At 41.9% G+C, this 20,441-nt stretch overlaps 1 protein-coding gene across 11 annotated transcripts in view; it reads left to right on the plus strand.

The window, feature by feature from the left end:
- The first annotated feature begins 411 nt into the window (after window positions 1–411).
- The window catches only part of sytl2a (synaptotagmin-like 2a), a 46,541-nt gene continuing 26,511 nt past the window's right edge, over window positions 412–20,441 (plus strand). For 2 of the 11 annotated variants that reach the window (XM_036989759.1, XM_036989760.1), the window contains exons 1-5: window positions 428–708; window positions 16,554–16,676; window positions 16,766–17,105; window positions 19,519–19,670; window positions 20,293–20,419. In XM_036989759.1, the coding sequence (XP_036845654.1) occupies window positions 17,005–17,105; window positions 19,519–19,670; window positions 20,293–20,419 (380 nt within the window). In that variant the 5' untranslated portion in view covers window positions 428–708; window positions 16,554–16,676; window positions 16,766–17,004. Of the gene's footprint in view, window positions 709–16,553; window positions 16,677–16,765; window positions 17,106–19,518; window positions 19,671–20,292; window positions 20,420–20,441 lie in introns of those variants that run through there. The other 9 variants (XM_036989754.1, XM_036989753.1, XM_036989756.1 and 6 more) reach the window with 9 other exon arrangements.

Raw genomic sequence — 20,441 nt, forward strand, 5'->3', positions numbered from 1 at the left:
GGTGGGAAGTTGATGGAATATTCTCCTAAAGCTGGACACATTGTATTTATTTTTTAAATCAAATTTGACATTATGAGGTATTGTATATAGGCCAGTGACAAAAATAAATACATATATTGAATCCATTTTGAATTCAGGCTGTAACAGAACAAAATGTGGAAAAGGTAAAGGGGTGTGAATGCTTCCTGAATGTTCCACTAACTAACGGAAAACTGGACACTCAAACATTAGGGGAACATTACGGGTAACATTATAAACCCGTTCTCTTTCCCTATGATTGTTAGCTGGTAGAGCAGCACATTACATTTCGGATAAAGTAGAAAGGCAAGGTGTATGTATGTATGTACAGTATGTATGTATGTATTCCGTTATTTCTCCCCCCAAAAAACTCTACATTCCCATGCACACACACACACACTAACGCAATCCCCACCCAGACTTAATAAATTAGTTTAAACTAATTTAAACAGTCACAAAACCAATAGAACAACGAAGTCAGCATTCATATTTCTTTATGACATGTTCATCATCAACAATCTTTCATTGAGTAGCGAGGCTCACCAGGAAATGTCAGCATCTAACGAAATGTTTCATGCTGTGAGTTTCGACTCATCGGCTGAGCCTCGTGCTTGGGTTTGGACATAATCCATCTCCTCGGGACCACTCAAGAAGTTGTTCTCACGGTGCAACGCAGTTGTCTTGTCTTGGGTAAGTGTTATCTGCCTTTTTCTGATTATAAATTAAAACAATGTTTATTTTTCTCTATGTATTGCGTGCGATGATGACAGTCGTGTTTTAATAAGGCTATTTCTGAATACTGTAACTAACGCAATATTTTTGCCATAAAACAATACATTGCGGGAAATGTTACATATTGTAAATCAACTGCCGCACTTGATTTATGTCGTGTAAATTTTGTTTCCTGGATTCAATAAAACTTGCAAACTGATCATTTTGCCATTTCCCCATTGTTACGTAAATTCAATTGAAGTTCCAACTCAACTGTATCTCTCCCAGTAGCCTCTGCTAAAATGAATCAGATCAGTGAAAAATAATGTGTATGCCCAAGCTCTAGAAAAAATATCAGATCACAACATTAAAATGATAGGAGGACATACATTTTGGGAATAATTATTTTTCATGCATGTTCATGCTTTGTTGAAAGGCCAGTTAAAAGTTAATCCAAGGTATTGTTAAATCCAAGGGCAATGGTGTGTGTGAATTTGACCCTAGACCCTGATCTGGGGTCAGTTTTGAATTCCCTCCACTAATGGTTAGTGTTGGGGGAGGAGAAGTTTATCCTAGATCTGTACCTAGGGGAAACTTCAACTCCAGAGCCCAGGTGGACAGGCCTCCTTTAAAATATCAGCTTCCATTGGTCTCAATTGAAAATACTTGTGCCAGGAGTCTTGGATGCTGCACGCTCAAGTCAACCTCTAAATTGGTGAGCTCTCGGAAGTGAGCAAGCACAGGGCAGACGTGCTTATGCAAGCTACACTCATTAGATGTTTCACCTACAACCATAAACCACCGTAAACAAATACCAAAAAATGGTACACTCCATTGACATTTGTGTTATGTTCTCTGCAAACCTGTGGCTTAACATTGATCTCACATATTTTCAGATATTTTCCTTTGACCACACAGTCCCAGATCATTGGTACTCTGTTGTAACATGCAAGCATTCCTTTTGGTGCTCTAAGCGTTTCTTTCAAAACTTCTCACCAGTTGTGTAAAGTAGGGGGGGGGGGGGGGGGGGGGGGGGGTAAAATCCCTATAAGCATACATCCTGCTTCTAGCATACAAATAATTTGTACAGTACATCGAGTTGCCATAGAATGATATGTGGTTGGTGAGATCTAAAGGCCAGATTTTCAAATGTGTTCAACAGCGTATAACAAACCTAAACCAAGGGTAGCCCAGATTGTAAATGAAAATAGTTATGTATATTTTTATCTGAGATCTTTCCTTAGCTGCCTATTCATAGACTGATCCGCCCCTACGGGCATTGGGAAAACATGTCAGGTTTAAAGGCCAGTGTAGAGAAAGGGGACACCTAGTCAGTTGCACAACTGAAAAACATTCAACCGAAATGTGTCTTCCGCGTTTAACCCAACCCCTCTGAGTCAAAGAAGAGCAGGGGGCTGCCTTAATCAACATCATCAGGGAGCAGTTGTGGGGTTAACTGCCTTGCTCAAGGGCAGAACGGGTGATTTTTCCACTTCGCCGGCTCAGGGATTACAAACAAGCAACCTCTTGGTTACTGTCCCAACACTCTAACCTACCTGCCACCCTAAGTGTACTGCCTCTGATTGTGGAACTTAGTTAGTAGATTTATACATTAGTTGTCTGTTTTTATTTCAGTCTCATGCATTTCATCCGGTGACAAAGAACGAATAGAAGTATTTTACTGTAGCTCCATTAGCCATTTTGTTCTAACCTATTTTACGATACATTCGCTACAACATTGAAAGACACATGGACGACTACAAGCAATATATGTGCCCATATTGCTTATCACTGGCATAGTTGTCTTGGTTCAAACTTCCATTCTCTGAAGGAAGTGCTACTGCTGCAAGTAAGGAAATGAAGGCTAATCTGATTGTGTACATAGCAAAGCAACCAGTCCCCTTGGGGAAAACAGGATTTGTAGCATTCTTTAAAGTTAATGATGTGCTCTGTTTATGGGCTGCAGAGTAGCCTAGTGGTTAGAGCGTTGGACTAGCTCAAATCAGCTCAAATCCTGAGCTGACAAGGTAAAAATCTGTTGTTCTACCCCTGAACAAGGCAGTTAACCCACTGTTCCTAGGCCATCATTGAAAATAAGAATTTGTTCTTAACTGACTTGCCTAGTTAAATTTTTGTAAAATGGTGAAGATGATTGGTAATCCCCTAGTACCTCAAGCTTTGCCAGTCACATTGATTTGGTTTCCTTTGACCACAGTCATACAGTCCCAGATCATTGGTACTCTGTTGTAACATGCAAGCATTCATTTTGGTGCTCTAATAGTTTCCTTCAAGACAACTCACCAGTTGTGTAAAGGAGATTGATAGTTAATTTCCACCATGTTCAGTATGGAAATTTGCTGATAGCTGCTTTATTGAGGAAACATGTACTTACTATGTCTGTGATATGAGGTTGTCCCACCTATCTATCTTAAGATTAATGCAAGAACTCTAAGTCACTCTGGATAAGAGCATCTGCTAAATGATGGAAAATGGAAAATGGAAACATGTATTTGATGAGGCTGTGCGCCCCGTGGTGAAGTTGCCCCTAGGTACAGATCTAGGATCAGCTTCCCCTCCCCAATCCTAATCTTAACCATTAGGTAAGGAAAATGCTAAACTGACCCAAGATCAGCGTCTAGGGGCAATTTCACCCTGCTCCAGGTTGAGCAGATTCTCTCTGTGATGACAATTTATTAAATCATCTTGTGCGCAATAATTTCAGATTATTTAAACTATACTCTACATCTAAATTCATACATGACACAATTATACATTATGAATTGGGTTCCATTACATGGTCTTTAGCAAAAGTATTATCTAAATGTATCTAAATTGCTCAAGAACACCACAGCTATTGGAGGGGTGGCCAATGAGGCTTTATGGATGCAAAGTTGCACACTGTGTCTTTCTTGTCTTTGTCAAAAGAGATCTACAAAATACAGAAATATTATTTGATTATTATTGATACAACAAGTTGGGGATGATTTGCTTGGGTCCCAAGTTGCATACCATTCCCTATTCAGTGCACTACTTTTGATCAGGGCCTATAGGGCTCTGGTGACATGTAATACACTATACTGTATAGGGTGCCATTTGGGATGCTGCCCCTCCCTCCCTGTTCCCTGTCTGTTCCCTATCTGTTCCCTTTTCACCTCACAATGAAGCACCTCTTTATGGCTCACTTATGACTCAACCTCAGAGCCAGCAGAATTCAACAGTTCTGTGATTGAATAGAGAACGATTTCGCTTCCAAATATAGTCAAAGGCACCTCTCACTGATGTTGCATAATATCCTGCTTTGTGCTAATGGTGAGATTTTATCAGGTGTTTAGATCTCAACCGGGCCAGCCACGTATCATTCTATGGCAAATAAGTGTGCAGTAGTTCCAGTGAAGAGAAATCTTAATGCTACAGCATACAATGTCATTATAGACTATTCTGTGCTTCTAACTTTGTGGCAACAGTTTGGGGTAGGCCCTTAGGCCCCCCCGTGCACAAAGCGAGGTCCCTACAGAAGTGTTTTGTAGAGATCGGTGTGGAAGAACTTGACTGGCCTGCACAGAACCCTAACCTCAACTCCATCGAACACCTTTGGTATGAATTGGAACGCCGACTGCGAGCCAGGCCTAATCATCCAACATCAGTGCCCGATCTCACGAATGGTCTTGGAAGCAATACTGAATGGAAGCAAGTCCCCGCAGCAATGTTGCCTCATCTAGTGGAAAGCCTTCCCATAAGAGTGGAGGCTGTTGTAGCAGCAAAGGGGGGGACCAACTCCATATTAATGCCCATGATTTTGGAATGAGATGTTAGATGAGCAGGTGTCCACATACATTTGGTCATGTAGTGTATGACAAATCTACCTTGTGACGAGCCCACTGATTAACATCGAATGGAAATTAACTATCGAGCGCCAATCTCCTTCATACACCACGAGCTGTCTTGAAGGAAACTCTTAGAACACCAAAAGGAATGCTTGCATGTTACAACAGAGTACCAATGATCTGGGACTGTGTGGTCAAAGGAATCCAATCAAATAAAATGTTATTAGTCACATGCTTCGTAACCAACAGGTGTAGACTAACAGTGAAACTTCCCAACAATGCAGAGAGAAAATAATAGAAAAGTAAAACACGTAATAATAAAAGTAATAAGAAATACACAATGAATGATAACTTGGCTAGATACACGGGGTACCAGTACCAAGTCGATGTGTAGGGGTACGAGGTAATTGAGTTATCTATGTACATATAACTAGGAATAAAGTGACTAGGCAACAGGATAGAAAATAAACAGTAGCATCAGCGTATGTGATTAGTTAAAAACAAGTTTGTGCAAAAAGGGTCTGGGCAACTATATAACTAACTATTTAGCAGTTTTATGGCTTGACGGTAGAAGCTGTTCAGGGTCCTGTTCGTTGCAGACTTGGTCCATTGGTACCGCTTGCCGTGCGGTTACAGAGAGAACAGTCTATGACCTGGATGGGTGGAGTCTTTGACAAAAAAATGTGGGCCTGCCTCTGACACCGCCAGGTATAGAGGTCCTGGATGGCAGGGAGCACGGCCCTAGTGATGTACTGGGCTGTACGCACTACCCTCTGTAGCGCCTTGCTGTCAAATGCCAAGCAGTTGCCATACCAAGCGGTGATGCAGCCAGTCAATATGCTTTCAATGGTGTAGCTGTTGAACTTTTTGAGGATCTGAGAGCCCATACCACTTTTTTTCAGCCTCCTGAGGGGGGAGAGGCATTGTTGTGCCTTCTTCACGACTGTTTTGGTGTGTGTGGACCATGATAGATCCTTACAGCCCTGTCGATGTGAATGGGGGCGTGCTCGGTCCTATGTTTCCTGTAGTCCACGATCAGCTCTTTTGTCTTGCTGACTTTGAGGGAGAGGTTGTTGTCCTGGCGCCACACTGCCATTAGTCTGACCTCCCTATAGGCTGACTTGTCGTCGTCGGTGATCAAGCCTACCACCTTCGTGTCGTCAACAAACTTAATGATGGTGTTGGAGTCGTACACGGCCACGCAGTCATGGGTGAACGGGGACTGCAGAAGGGGACTAAGCAGACATCCCTGAGGTGCAACCGTGTTGAGGGTCAGCATGACGGATGTGTTGTTGCCTATCCTCACTACCTGGGGCGGACCATCAGGAAGTCCAGGATCCTGTTGCAGAGGGAGGTGTTCAGTCCCAGGGTCCTTAGTTTAGTGGAGGGCTTGAAGGGCACTATGGTGTTGAACGCTGAGCTGTAGTCAATGAACAGCATTCTCACAGAGGTGTCAGAGGGCAGTGTGGAGTGCAATAGAGATTGCGTCATCTGTGGATCTGTTGGGGCGTTATGTGAATTCTAATGGTCCAGGGTGCCTGGTATGATGGTGTTGATGTGAGCTAGAGTGGGCAGCACCCCCACACCAAAATAGTCTATCATCACTGTCAATTGTGAATGATAATTCTTCACGTTTTACCAGTGAATCTTCAAACTTTGTCTGCATACCAATCACTTGATCTCAATCAGTTTCATGGGAATATACATTTGGATCTTCTGGAGTTACTGTTTAGTGAGCAAATTAGAGCATATGGTGTTAACAAACTATATAGCCTTCCTGTATTTTGTTTTAATCCAAGCACATTCTGGCTAGTGCTTTGTGTGGTTGAGTTTTGGTCGTATTATCATTTTTTGGGGACTATTTCGCTAACCATCCGAACATTTAACAAGAAATTAGGTGGTGTTTTTGTTGTAACAGTAACGTTATACTATGCTATTATATTTGGTTATGTTGTATAATAATGAATCATTATGTGATCTTCCAAGAAATTCAACTTTGAACTAACTTTACTAAACCAGCAGCATTGGGATAAGTGCCTGAGCGACACTCTGGCAGCACTACCCCTGCCTGCTCCCGCTGCACCAAAAGACACGCACCTAGTGGGCTATAGCCTACTCTTTTGACTTGTGAAAATTTTGATGATGTAGAAACAAGAGACCACGTGTGGCTGTTTTATGAAAATCTGGGAATATTTGTCAAAGGAAACATTTCTGGTTGGTCTCAGGGAATGTGAAACAGCTAGTATGGGAGTCTTTTAAAACAGGATTGAGTGAAGTAGCAGCAGAGATGTTGAATGAGCAACTAATGTACATGGAGAGCCTCACAAGTTTGATGAAATTACCTTATATCTTTCAGTCTAATACGGCTATTTACTTACTTGTGTAGCTCTATGTCAAAGCACACTTTTTAAAATTAGTTAGTCCTAAATATCCTCTCCAAGTTTAGCCCGAAAGGATTTGATTGGTTGATGATAGGCCTATGACATTGGCCTATGTTTTTGTCTTGCACTGCGCAAAATACCAAATCTCAATAACGATTGGAGTTAAACATCACCAGTACCACATACTTATGATATATACCGTGCCTTCGGAAAGTTTTCAGACCCCTAGACTTTTTCCACATTTTGTTACATTACAGCCTTATTCTAAAATGGATTAAATAAAACATTTTCCTCAGCAATCTACACACAATACCCCATAATATCAAAGTGAAAACAGGCTTTTGAAAATGTTTGCTAATTTATAAAAATGTTAAATATCTTATTTACTTAAGTATTCAGACCCTTTGCTATGAGACTCGAAATTGAGCTCAAGTGCATCCTGTTTCCATCCTTGACATTGGTGATATCAGATGTTTCTACAACTTGATTGTAGTCCACCTGTGATAAATTCAATTGATTGGACATGATTTGGAAAGACACACACCTGTCTATATAACGTTCCACAGTTGACAGTGCGTGTCAGAGCAAAAACCAAGAAATTGTCCGTAGAGCTCCGAGACAGGATTGTGTTGAGCCACAGATCTAGGGAAGGGTACCAAAAAATGTCTGCAGCATTGAAGGGGGAGAAGGGCCTTGGTCAGGGAGGTGACCAATAACCCGATGGTCACTCTGACAGAGCTCTAGAGTTCCTCTGTGGAGATTTGAGAACCTTCCAGAAGGACAACCATCTCTGCAGCACTCCACCAATCAGGCGTTTCTGGTAGACTGGCCAGATGGCACACATGACAGCCCGTTTGGAGTTTGTCAAAAGGCACTTAAAGACTCTCAGACCATGAGAAACAAGAATGCCAAGCTTCACGTCTGGAAGAAACCTGGCACCATCCCTATGTTTTTTTCAGCGGCATAGACTCGGAGACTAGTCAGGATCGATGCAAAGATGAATGGAGCAAAGTACAGATAGATCCTTGATGAAAACCTGCTCCAGAGTCTCAGACTGGGGCGAAGGTTCATCTTCCAACAGGACAACGACCCTAAGCACACAGCCAAGACAACGCAGGAGTGGCTTTGGGACAAGTCTCTGAATGTCCTTGAGTGGCCCAGCCAGAGAGGATCTGCAGAGAGTAATGGGAGAAACTAACCAAATACAGGTGTGCCAAGCTTGTAGCATCATCCCCAAGAAGACTCGATGCTGTAATCACTGCCAAAGGTGCTTCAACAAAGTACTGAGTAAAGGGTCTGAATACTTATGTAAATGTGGTATTTATTATTATTTTTTTTCAACCTGGAATTAAAATTGATTTTTTTGGTGGTTTGTATCATATGATTTACACAACATGCCTACCACTTTAAAGATGCAAAATATTTTTTATTGTGACACAAACAAGAAATAAGGCAGAAAACTTAAGCTTGCATAACTATTCACCCCCCCCAAAGTCAATTACAGCTGCAAGTCTGTTGGCGTATGTCTCTATAAGCTTGGCACATCTAGCCAGTGGGATTTTTGCCCATTCTTCAAGGCTCCAGCTCCTTCAAGTTAGATGGGTTCCACTGGTGTACAGCAGTCTTTAAGTCATACCACAGATTCTCAATTGGATTGAGGTCTGGGCTTTGACTAAGTCATTCCAAGACATTTAAATGTTTCCCCTTAAACCACTCGAGTGTCGCTTTAGCAGTATGCTTAGGGTCATTGTCCTGCTGGAAGGTGAACCTCTGTCCCAGTCTCAAATCTCTGGAAGACCCTCAATAATTTCCCTGTATTTAATGCCATCCATCATTTCTTCAATTCTGACCAGTTTCCCAGTCCCTGCCGATGAAAAACATCTCCACAGCACTATGCTGCTACCACCATGCTTCACTGTGGGGATGATGTTCTTGGAGTGGTGAAAGGTGTAGCGTTTTCCTTGATGTCCAAAAAGCTCAAATTTAGTCTCATCTGACCAGAGTACCTTCTTCCATATGTTTGGGGAGTCTCCCACATTCCTTTTGGCGAACACCAAACGTGTTTGCTTATTTTTTTCTTTAAGCAATGGCTTTTTTCTGGCCACTCTTCTGTAAAGTCCAGCTCTGTGGGGTGTGTGGCTTAAAGTGGTCCTATGGACAGATACTCCAATCTCTGCTGTGGAGTTTTGCAGCTCCTTCAGGGTTATCTTTAGTCTCTTTGTTGCCTCTCTGATTAATTCCCTCGTTGCCCGGTCCGTGAGTTTTGGTGGGTGGCCCGCTCTTGGCAGGTTTGTTGTGGTGCCATGTTCTTTCCATTTTTTAATAATGTATTTAATGGTGCTCCGTAGGATGTTTAAAGTTTCTGATATTTTTTATAACCTAACCCTGATCTGTACTTCTCCACAACTTTGTCCCTGACCTGTTTGCAGAGCTTCTTGGTCTTCATGGTGCCGCTTGCTTGGTGGTGCCCCTTGCTTAGTGGTGTTGCAGACTCTGGGGCCTTTCAGAACAGATGTATATATACTGAGATCATGTGACACTTAAATAAAGTCCACCTGTGTGCAATCTAACTAATTATGTGACATCTGAAGATAATTGGTTGCACCAAAACTTATTTAGGGGCTTCATGGCAAAGGGGGTGAATACATATATTCATAGCAAAGGGCAAACTTTTCCGTTTATAAAAAATAAATAAAAAATTGAAACAAGTTTTTTTATTTTATTGCATTTCACCAATTTGGACTATTTTGTGTATGTCCATTACATGAAATACAAATAAAAATAAATTTAAATTACAGGTTGCTATGCAACAAAATAGGAAAAACGCCAAGGGGGATGAATACTTTTGCAAGGCACATTAATATGGAAAAGAACAAACAAAGCAAGATATATTTTTTTGAAAACATTCAGCATTCCATTAATCAGTTGGTGTGTTTAAGTGTGTGTGTGTGTGCTGCGGGGTTGAAGCTACAAACCCATAGGCTTGGTTCTCTCATCCCTTCCAGGCTTTTGGGAGGGAGGGTGGACAATGAGCCTGTCGTAGCGGATGTAAGCACTGTCCCCACTTGCTCTGGCAGCTTACATGGCCGGGATAAGTTATTTTCTCTTCTGGTGCACAGCTTCCGGATAGACGTCGTCTCAAGTTTTTGTCTCTTTCCAGAACAGCTACCTTGTACCTGAACCTCAGGAACTTGACCTCTATCGGCTTGGGTCTGTCACCTGGGCCGGGGGTGGGTTTTCCAGTCCTGTGGGCATGCTCTACCTCAATCTTCCTGTGGTCCATCTTCAGTTTCTCCAAGATCATTTCCCTCCCTTTGTCTTGAGACTGCGTCCAGGTCTCATGTGGACATTCTGCAATTCCGTCCACAACAATGTTGATCCGCCTTGATTGTCCCTCGAGATAATCTGATTTCTCTGTCATTGTTATCATGGATTCACATACAGAACTGATGTCCTCTCTCAATGACTTACAGATTGCTGTCATCTTGCCGGTTTCCTGTTTAAACTCATCGAGCTGACCCTGAGAGAACTGCAAACTGTTCTTCAGGTCCTGGACCTCGCTGGTCTGGTCGTCCATTATTTTATTAGTTGACTCCACCAGTGTTGGGCACAAAACTTGTAGCTATTTTCTAGTTTTTGTAACAACTGCAGTTAGAAGTCTTTTTGTTTGTTTAAAAGACCCTTCACCCATGATAGAGAGAAACCACTTTCTTCAACAGTACTCCCACCGGCTTTGGTCTTTGTCATGGTAGCAACGTAGGCTACACTGTTAGTCCTCGCAGTTCCGGACAGAGCAGGTCGCAGTGATAATGGAAATAGAAACAAACAGCATGGATCTAGACAGTCACAAGCCCAACACAATGCTCGGTTCCAGCCACAAGGTCTAACTGTCTCATGGTATGCATTCTAGCCCTCGTGGAAACCTTGTGTTACGAATCCCTTTTGGCCCGACAGTCTAGGGGGGGATGGTAATGAGACCCGTAACATAACTCATGTAAATTATAGCCGTGACAAAGTAAGTGTGAACGAAATAACCACGACAACTGAAATAATACCGTCAAACTCAGGGTTTATTTATAAACACACGGTAATGGGGGGAGCAGGAAAAGGGGCTGAGCTGGACCCAATGAAAGAAACAATAAGTATTCAAAACACCCCTAAGCTAGACTAGCCTATTTTAACAACAGCTAACTAACTAACCAAAAATACAGTGGGTGGTCCGCCCAGTTCTAACTAGTGTATTTAACAAAGTTCACCTACGGGTAGTGTATGCCCATGGGCGACTTGTCTTGGTTTCCCCTTTTCCCACCAGCAACAAACAAACACCATAACCAAAACAATACTCACAGGAGATGACAAAGTGATTTGGAGGTGCTCAAACAAAAGAAGAGGTTAAGACGCAAAGAGAGAGATCTACATACATGGCATTTACAAAGAGATTGAGCTACTGAAATCTATATAGAACAGAGATCTACCAACATGGCATTTACAAAGAGATTGAGCTACTGAAATCTATGAAGAGCAGAGATCTACCAACATGGCATTTACAAAGAGATTGAGCTACCGAAATCTATGAAGAACAGAGATCTATCAACATGGCATTTACAAAGAGATTGAGCTCTAGAGCAAACAAATGATGGGGTTTTCAAACCATGGGGAAGGAACTGTGATAGGGTAGGAAACAGGAGGAGGTGTGTCTTCTGATTGATGGGTTGATTGTTGACTGATTGGGGAGTGATGATGTTCACCTGTGAGGGGAGACAGAGAGAAAAGAAACACACACAGGATACACGCACACAGGATAATGGTATCCGTAACACTCCCACCCTTAAAAGAGCAACCCTAGGGGGGATTGCGACCACAGTATTAATGAATACTCACAACAATAACAAAGTCAACAACCTTGCAAAACATACAACAATCATTAGACACGAGACAAAAACTCGTAATTGCTTACTCACTACTGGGGCTGTAATCCTTCGCAGAGGAATAGCCTCGGGGTATCTTGTAGCCATAAACATTATCGTTAACAAAAACTGGTTACCCGATTTTGTCTTCGGTAACGGTCCGTCACAATCAACCACCACATGCTCAAATGGTTCACCTATGACAGGTATGGGACAAAGAGGAGCGGGAGGAATAACCTGATTTGGTTTTCCTGTTATCTGACATGTGTGGCATGTCCGACAGAACTGAGCCACATCTTGTTTTAAACCCGGCCAAAAGAAATGTCGAAGGATCCGATCATACGTCTTTGTAATTCCTAAATGACCAGACCACTGGTGATCATGAGCAAGGGATAACACATTTTGTCGAAAGGCTGTAGGAATCACTATTTGGTAAACAGCATTCCAATCTCCACCCGCGTCAACATGGGATTTCCATTTACGCATGAGGAGATCACCATCAATGAAGTAAGCCACGTTCTTCTTCTTCACATCTTCCAATGAGACAACACTAGTAAAACATTTAGCAAGTTTGTTGTCAACCTTTTGGTTAGCAATCAGCTGCTCACGAGTGACTGGTAACTGTATTGCATAAGCAATAAGTTCAACGTTCTTTAATTCTTTCCTGGGCTGTTTGTCAGAGGTGATCAACTTCTCAGAGGTATCACACAATCCATCCTCTTGATCATCCTCTGAACAGAACAGTGTTCGACAAATCTATCACGTCACCCTCTTGTAGTGCCTGAGCACGAGTGACAGCACAAGCGGGGAACACATGTGGATAACTCTGTGCCATCTCATTCGAGAGAGAGTGGTCACTTTTATCCAATACTTCCAATACGGGTACTACCTTTCCTCCGGCAATATCGTTACCCATTATAAAGGTCACACCTTTCACTGGCAACTTAGGACGTACCCCCACTCTGAATATTCCACTGATTAACTCAGAGTGTACTTTCACAAAGTGCAATGGCACGGGGACAAAACCCATTTCAATACCCTGCACTAACACACTGGAACCACAGTATGTATCGTCAGATAAGGGCAACACATCAGACAATATAAACGACTGCGCCGCACCAGTATCTCTAAGGATTTTAACCGGACGCTGAGACGCTTCGTCATTCGTTAGGGACACAAACCCCTCGGAAATGAATGGTTCATAACTGCGGTCGGGGACTGAGTCTTTCAAACTACAGTTACTCTGAGGCACCTGTTTTGTTGCAGACCTCACAACCGTACGAATTAGACCAACACCTGTTGGTGGCTTGGCACGAAGAGGCATCCCTTGTTTGCGTTTAAGCAGGAAGCAATCATTAATCATATGTCCCACTTTATGACAATAGAAACAGGAACGCTCAGTCTTCTGGCGTGCTTGATATACCACTGCTGGTCGACTAGGGCTAAAGGTAGGAAACTCAGTGGTTCTACTCTCAGTTTGAGCCGAAAACACACTCTTGTGCGTCAACACAAACTCGTCTACCAACACAGACGCTTCTGCCAGGGAGGATACTTTCTGTTCGTTTAGGTAAACTACAATGCGTTCGGGTAAGCAATTTTTAAACTCTTCCAACAAGATTAACTCCCGGAGAGAGTTGAAATCAGTTACCTTACTAGCAGCATGCCATTTATCAAACAGATTTCCCTTGTCTCTAGCAAATTCCACATAAGTCTTACTAGAAGACTTTCTATGAGACCTAAATCTCTGTCGGTATGCCTCGGGCACAAGCTCATAGGCACGAAGAACAGTAGCTTTGACCACTTCATAATTCAAACTGTCCTCTAGAGGTAGCGCTGACAAAACCTCTTGGGCTTTACCAGTTAATTTACACTGAAGTAATAGGCACCATACCTCTTCAGGCCACTTCAATGCTACGGCTATACGCTGAAATACACAAAAATAGGAGTCAACCTCCGACTCTCTGAATAAAGGTACTAAGGCTATCTGCCTACTAATGTCAAACGTGTTTGAGGACGGCTCACAAACAGGCACAGTAGGAACAAAGGCTAGCCTTGCTGTCTCTGCCTCCAGTTCCATCTGGCGCATTTTGAACTCCAACTGCCTTTGTTCTCTATCTGCCTCAATTTTACACATCTCCAAATGCCGTTGTTCTCTTTCTTTTTCTGCCTCAATTTTACACATCTCCAACTGGAGAGTCTCTCGCCTAATTCGGGCTCTCTTCCACCTCTAGTTGGAACTGTGCTAAACGGACATCCCTCCTGGCATCACCATTTGACAGTGGGGAGAGTGGATCAAAACGGGACAATGTGGCTGGTGTTTTAGCCTCGCCCTCATTCTCAGACACCAATGGGCTTACAGGAGCAGCAACATCCCCTATAGGGGTAGTAGACTCAGACAGCGGTAACACAAGCACCTGCTCTTCCAACAATACATTTAACACTAGCTGTTTAACCTCCGCCTTAACTACACTCTGCGGAATCGATATTGAATAATGGTCAGCCAAGGTCATTAAATCAACTCTACGACATTTATCAAAAACCTCCCACGAAGGATTATCCAAAAAGGACTTCAAATCAAAAGTAGCCATCTTACACTACTTCACAAGAGCCAAAGAAAATAGCAAACACTACTGCTACTTCAGCTATGACGCTCAACACTGAACTATACCACGATCACAATCTACATGAGCGGCATGGGTGTCAGTAAAGACAGATCCCGGATGAGGCTCCACTTATGTTACGAATCCCTTTTGGCCCGACAGTCTAGGGGGGGGATGGTAATGAGACCCGTAACATAACTCATGTAAATTATAGCCGTGACAAAGTAAGTGTGAACGAAATAACCACGACAACTGAAATAATACCGTCAAACTCAGGGTTTATTTATAAACACACGGTAATGGGGGGAGCAGGAAAAGGGGCTGAGCTGGACCCAAGGAAAGAAACAATAAGTATTCAAAACACCCCTAAGCTAGACTAGCCTATTTTAACAACACCTAACTAACTAACCAAAAATACAGTGGGTGGTCCGCCCAGTTCTAACTAGTGTATTTAACAAAGTTCACCTACGGGTAGTGTATGCCCATGGGCGACTTGTCTTGGTTTCCCCTTTTCCCACCAGCAACAAACAAACACCATAACCAAAACAATACTCACAGGAGATGACAAAGTGATTTGGAGGTGCTCAAACAAAAGAAGAGGTTAAGACGCAAAGAGAGAGATCTACATACATGGCATTTACAAAGAGATTGAGCTACTGAAATCTATATAGAACAGAGATCTACCAACATGGCATTTACAAAGAGATTGAGCTACTGAAATCTATGAAGAGCAGAGATCTACCAACATGGCATTTACAAAGAGATTGAGCTACTGAAATCTATGAAGAACAGAGATCTACCAACATGGCATTTACAAAGAGATTGAGCTACCGAAATCTATGAATAACAGAGATCTACCAACATGGAATTTACAAAGAGATTGAGCTCTAGAGCAAACAAATGATGGGGTTTTTAAACCATGGGGAAGGAACTGTGATAGGGTAGGAAACAGGAGGAGGTGTGTCTTCTGATTGATGGGTTGATTGTTGACTGATTGGGGAGTGATGATGTTCACCTGTGAGGGGAGACAGAGAGAAAAGAAACACACACAGGATACACACAGGATAATGGTATCCGTAACACTTGCTAGATTGATAGGCAGCTAACAGTGGCAGCTAGGCTAGCTGCTACACCAAGCAGCTCATCAGACCCTTGGTCGGCAGGATCCCTGGACAGATAGCAGCAGTCCCAGCAACGGATGCCAACCCCGTTGCGGGATCCAAATTCAAAAAGTAGCTAGCTAGTAACAAAACCTTTTCAATAGATCACTTTTTCAGAGACTTTCAAAACTTTCCAAAACAACAAACCAAGTTCTCCCTCGTTCCGCGTTCAAAAGGAAGTGACGACGTTCAGTAATGTTATGCTCTCTCCTCCGCCCTCTCTCCTCCGTGACCCGGAAACCAATAAGTGGTCAAGGAGATGTCAATTTGTTAGTAGGCGAACAGAAGTGTCCTCACCGATACTCACCTTTCATCGAGGATTCTCCGTAAAACGGCAGCTATCCATTACAGCACCATTCCACTGTCCTATTGTCTCGTCACACATCAGCTCCAGTTCGAAGTTCACCTAAACAAGTTAATTCTTCGTCATTTGAACCGTTTACTGATACTATAACTTAAACCGTAACTGAAACAAAAACTGATTGTAGGAAAATAAAATGGCCTTTCCATATGGATACAAGTCCTAAACTGGTGCCTAATTTGAGTTAAGCTTAATTCAATTTTAGAACAACTAGGGCTTTCTCTACGGGAATCCACTCAACATGTTTTTAAGAGTGTTCAAACGCCACATTCTCTCAGTCAGCTGACAATACCGTATCACATGTCTCCTATAATCACAACGCCTCACTCTGACTCGTGAGGTTGATATGGGAAAATGGCATCCTGCCTGTTACCCCAATCATGGGAAATTATTACATTTGAATACTTGATGAAAAGGCTCTGGAATAAAAAGCTACTAAAGGGACAAATGTTTTCAATAAAAGATCATGAAAGTGTTTAGAGAATATGTAAGAAGATGCAGGTCTGTATGTTTTAGTGTCTGTCTAAAAGAAGAATTATTATTATAGATTTTTAAAATTAGACTTATATTGTGTTTTGCTGTGTTTTGCAGGTGCTAATGATGGATCACTGACAGACCACCACCACACATATACGAGCAGCTGCACCAAGTTAACCCTACCGCGTCCATACAAACCTGGCAATACATTCCCCTTCAGCAAGGAGAGTGCAAAAAGTGAATCAGTAATACTGAGATTGAGACAGAGGTCCCCTCATCCAGCCATCTACCCACTGAATATGAGCCTTTGGAAACTCAACTGACGCCTGGACTTTAGCACATAAACCACCTTCACTAACCCATACGTTGACTTCAAGGACCTCTGTACCAGGGGCTGCTGGAATTCCAATAACCCATAACTATACCTGGATTCTCCACCAAGCCACTGACCCAAACTAGGGAGAACCATCACCATCACAGACACCCTGAACAGTGGCTTTGAGTGGAATTGGCAACCATTTTGTTTTCTGAGAAGAGATAAGACCTGCAGAGTGGGCTTGGCACCATGATTGACCTGAGTTACCTGACGGAGGAGGAGCAGGAGATGATCCTGTCCGTATTAAAGAGGGACACAGATCTGAAGAGGGCCGAGGAACAGCGTGTGAAGTGAGTTCACAGGATGCCTTAGAGTTGAGAGTGAGTTGTCTGTGGATCTGTCAGGGCTGTGTGCAAATTAGATTGGGTCCAGAGTGTCTGAGATGATAGAGTTGATGTGTGCCAGCCTTTCAAAGCACTTCATTATTACAGATGTGAGTGCTACAGGGCGGTATTCATTGTGGCTGGATGCCTTAGAGTTTTTGGGAACAGGAATGATGGTAGTCAGCTTCAAAATGTGGGGATTACAGACTGGGACAAGGAGAGGTTGAAAATGTCTGTGAAGATGCTTGCCAGATGGTAAGCACATGCCCTGAGGACACGCCCTGGAAAACAGTGGCAGGGTTAAAGAAAAGTATTATAGCAGTGTGGGGAAACTCCAAGATATTAAAGAGATTCTCTGGTACCTTTGTATACTTTTTTAGCCAGTAGTTCTGTGGTTCTGAAAGTAGTCCCCAAAAGTGGTCCCCAAAAATTGCGTACTACCGCACATATGTGCAGATATGTGCACCACGTCATTGCTCTCTCTCTCTCACTCTACTGTGTGTATGTTTTGCTAGCTGTCACTCAAATGGCGAGGGGCTGTAGCTCATTGGCTAGAACTCAAATTGCTAGGGGGCTGGCCCATGTAGGGGAAAATATAAGGGAAAATGGTGCAGAACAGCATGCATAAAAACAGTTGTTTTTAGGGATAATGTGGCTAATTGAAGTAAGACAATAATTGTGCTCATAGATTATGAACGTTTGAACTACACATTGATACATCCAGCTTAAAAAATACTTATTAGTCACCAAAGTTATTGAGCATGTATTTAATAGAAATGTCTGTTTCCTTATTATTTTTATCCTAATTTGTTTAATAATAAAAATGTTGGTTTGGGTTGACTACAAAGGCATTTTAAAATAAAAAACATACTGCTGAGATATGTGAAGAGCTTCATAAACAATAAAAACACAAAGTTGTGACAGAATTCAAGCTTTTGTATTTAAAAACTTACTGGGTATACCTTCTACTGCTTTTGTATTTAAAAACTTACTGGGTATACCTTCTACTGCATTTGTATTTAAAAACTTACTGGGTATACCTTCTACTGTTTTTGTATTTAAAAACTTACTGGGTATACCTTCTACTGCATTTGTATTTAAAAACTTACTGGGTATACATTCTACTGCATTTGTATTTAAAAACTTACTGGGTATACCTTCTACTGCTTTTGTATTTAAAAACTTACTGGGTATACCTTCTACTGCTTTTGTGTTTAAAAACTTACTGGGTATACATTCTACTGTTTTTGTATTTAAAAACTTACTGGGTATACCTTCTACTGCATTTGTATTTAAAAACTTACTGGGTATACCTTCTACTGCATTTGTATTTAAAAACTTACTGGGTATACCTTCTACTGCTTTTGTATTTAAAAACTTACTGGGTATACCTTCTACTGCTTTTGTATTTAAAAACTTACTGGGTATACCTTCTACTGCATTTGTATTTAAAAACTTACTGGGTATACCTTCTACTGCATTTGTATTTAAAAACTTACTGGGTATACCTTCTACTGCTTTTGTATTTAAAAACTTACTGGGTATACCTTCTACTGCTTTTGTATTTAAAAACTTACTGGGTATACATTCTACTGCTTTTGTATTTAAAAACTTACTGGGTATACCTTCTACTGCTTTTGTATTTAAAAACTTACTGGGTATACCTTCTACTGCTTTTGTATTTAAAAACTTACTGGGTATACCTTCTACTGCATTTGTATTTAAAAACTTACTGGGTATACCTCCTACTGCTTTTGTATTTAAAAACTTACTGGGTATACCTTCTACTGTTTTTGTATTTAAAAACTTACTGGGTGCACCTTCTTCTACTGTTTTTGTATTTAAAAACTTACTGGGTGTATTTTCTACTACTTTTTCACAATTGATTCAACATATAAATGGTTTGAATATTACATTTTCTCTCTCTCTCTCTCTCTCTCGCTCTCTCGCGCTCTCTCTCATTCTCTCTCTCTCATTCTCTCTCTCGCTCTCTCTCTCGCACTCTCTCTCTCTGTCTCTCTCTCTCTCACACACACACACTTAGACAACATTAATTCAAACGTGTGCTTGATTGCACTGTGTTTTGTTCACAAGAAATGTTGACAAGGTATTGTTGCAATCATGTGAAACAACTGTAATACATGAGACTCATAACAAGGATTACATCACAGATTCATAACTAACAGCATGCACCTTCTTTAAAAAAACCAGCACATATGCTTATGTTACTGTAAATGCCCCTACTAGCAGGGAACTCAAGGTTTTCCAGGTTCTGACATAAGCTGTCATCAACTTATTGTATTGCCTCTGCCTGGTCTCCATTACTGGTTTTCTATTGTTAAGTGTCCATATTTTGAACGTTTACCCTCTCTCCACTTAGGAATCTACAAAAGCAAGAACGTGACAAGGGCAAGCTGAAGTACCTGACTGGAGAGTGGTTCTATGAGACAAAGTCAAGGCGTCACAGAGACAGGATCCATGGTTCTGACATCATCAGAGCATCCATAAGTCGGAGGAAACCTGTGACCATATGTGAGTTATAACTGTGTCAAGCTATGCAACTTTAGACAGCCGTTGACTCTTGCAAACACCATTACGGATGTGTATGACTAAATGCTGCATTGCAGAAATTGCTCACAAATTCCCTTAAAATGTGCAGTAACTCTATTCCTAGGCATTTAATTTGTTGAAATATTGTTTGGTGGATATTACATTGGTGAACATTGATATGAACAATTGACTCTGAAACAAGACCATAAAATAATCATTAAATAATGCATTTTACTCTTCATTCCTATTTTCTATAGCTGGTTGACGTTCAGTAGACATAGAGGGTGTTGCACCTAAGTTTATCCAATAGGAATGCTCATTCCATCCTTCACTTCATGAGAGGGATGGCTGTTAGATGTATTGTAACATATAGAGTGGAGGTGAGTTGGACTCACGCTCTTGGGATGAGGTTGCCCTGCCTGCAACTTCAAAATCAATGTTACCCTTGGCCCAAAAGTTAATTTCCTTTTGGCTTAATGGTCGGTTTCCCGAGCAGTAGATTGGGGTTTAGATCCCACCTGTGACACAGACATACAGTATGTGTCTTCATCTGGTTTGTCAGTGGTTTTACTGAGGCCTGCATCCCATTTGTTCTGTGTTGTAGTGGAGCTTTCCCAGATGTGGGCAGAGAGGCCCAGTTTCGTGAACAGTGAGAACCAGGATGTGTATGTTCCTCCAGAACTCTCAGGCCTTTTAGAGGAGCCACTGGCACAGCACAAGAACTACTACAGGTGAGAGTTCCATGATATGGAC

Source organism: Oncorhynchus mykiss, chromosome 10 (assembly GCF_013265735.2).
Source record: "Oncorhynchus mykiss isolate Arlee chromosome 10, USDA_OmykA_1.1, whole genome shotgun sequence".
Lineage (NCBI taxonomy): Eukaryota > Metazoa > Chordata > Actinopteri > Salmoniformes > Salmonidae > Oncorhynchus > Oncorhynchus mykiss.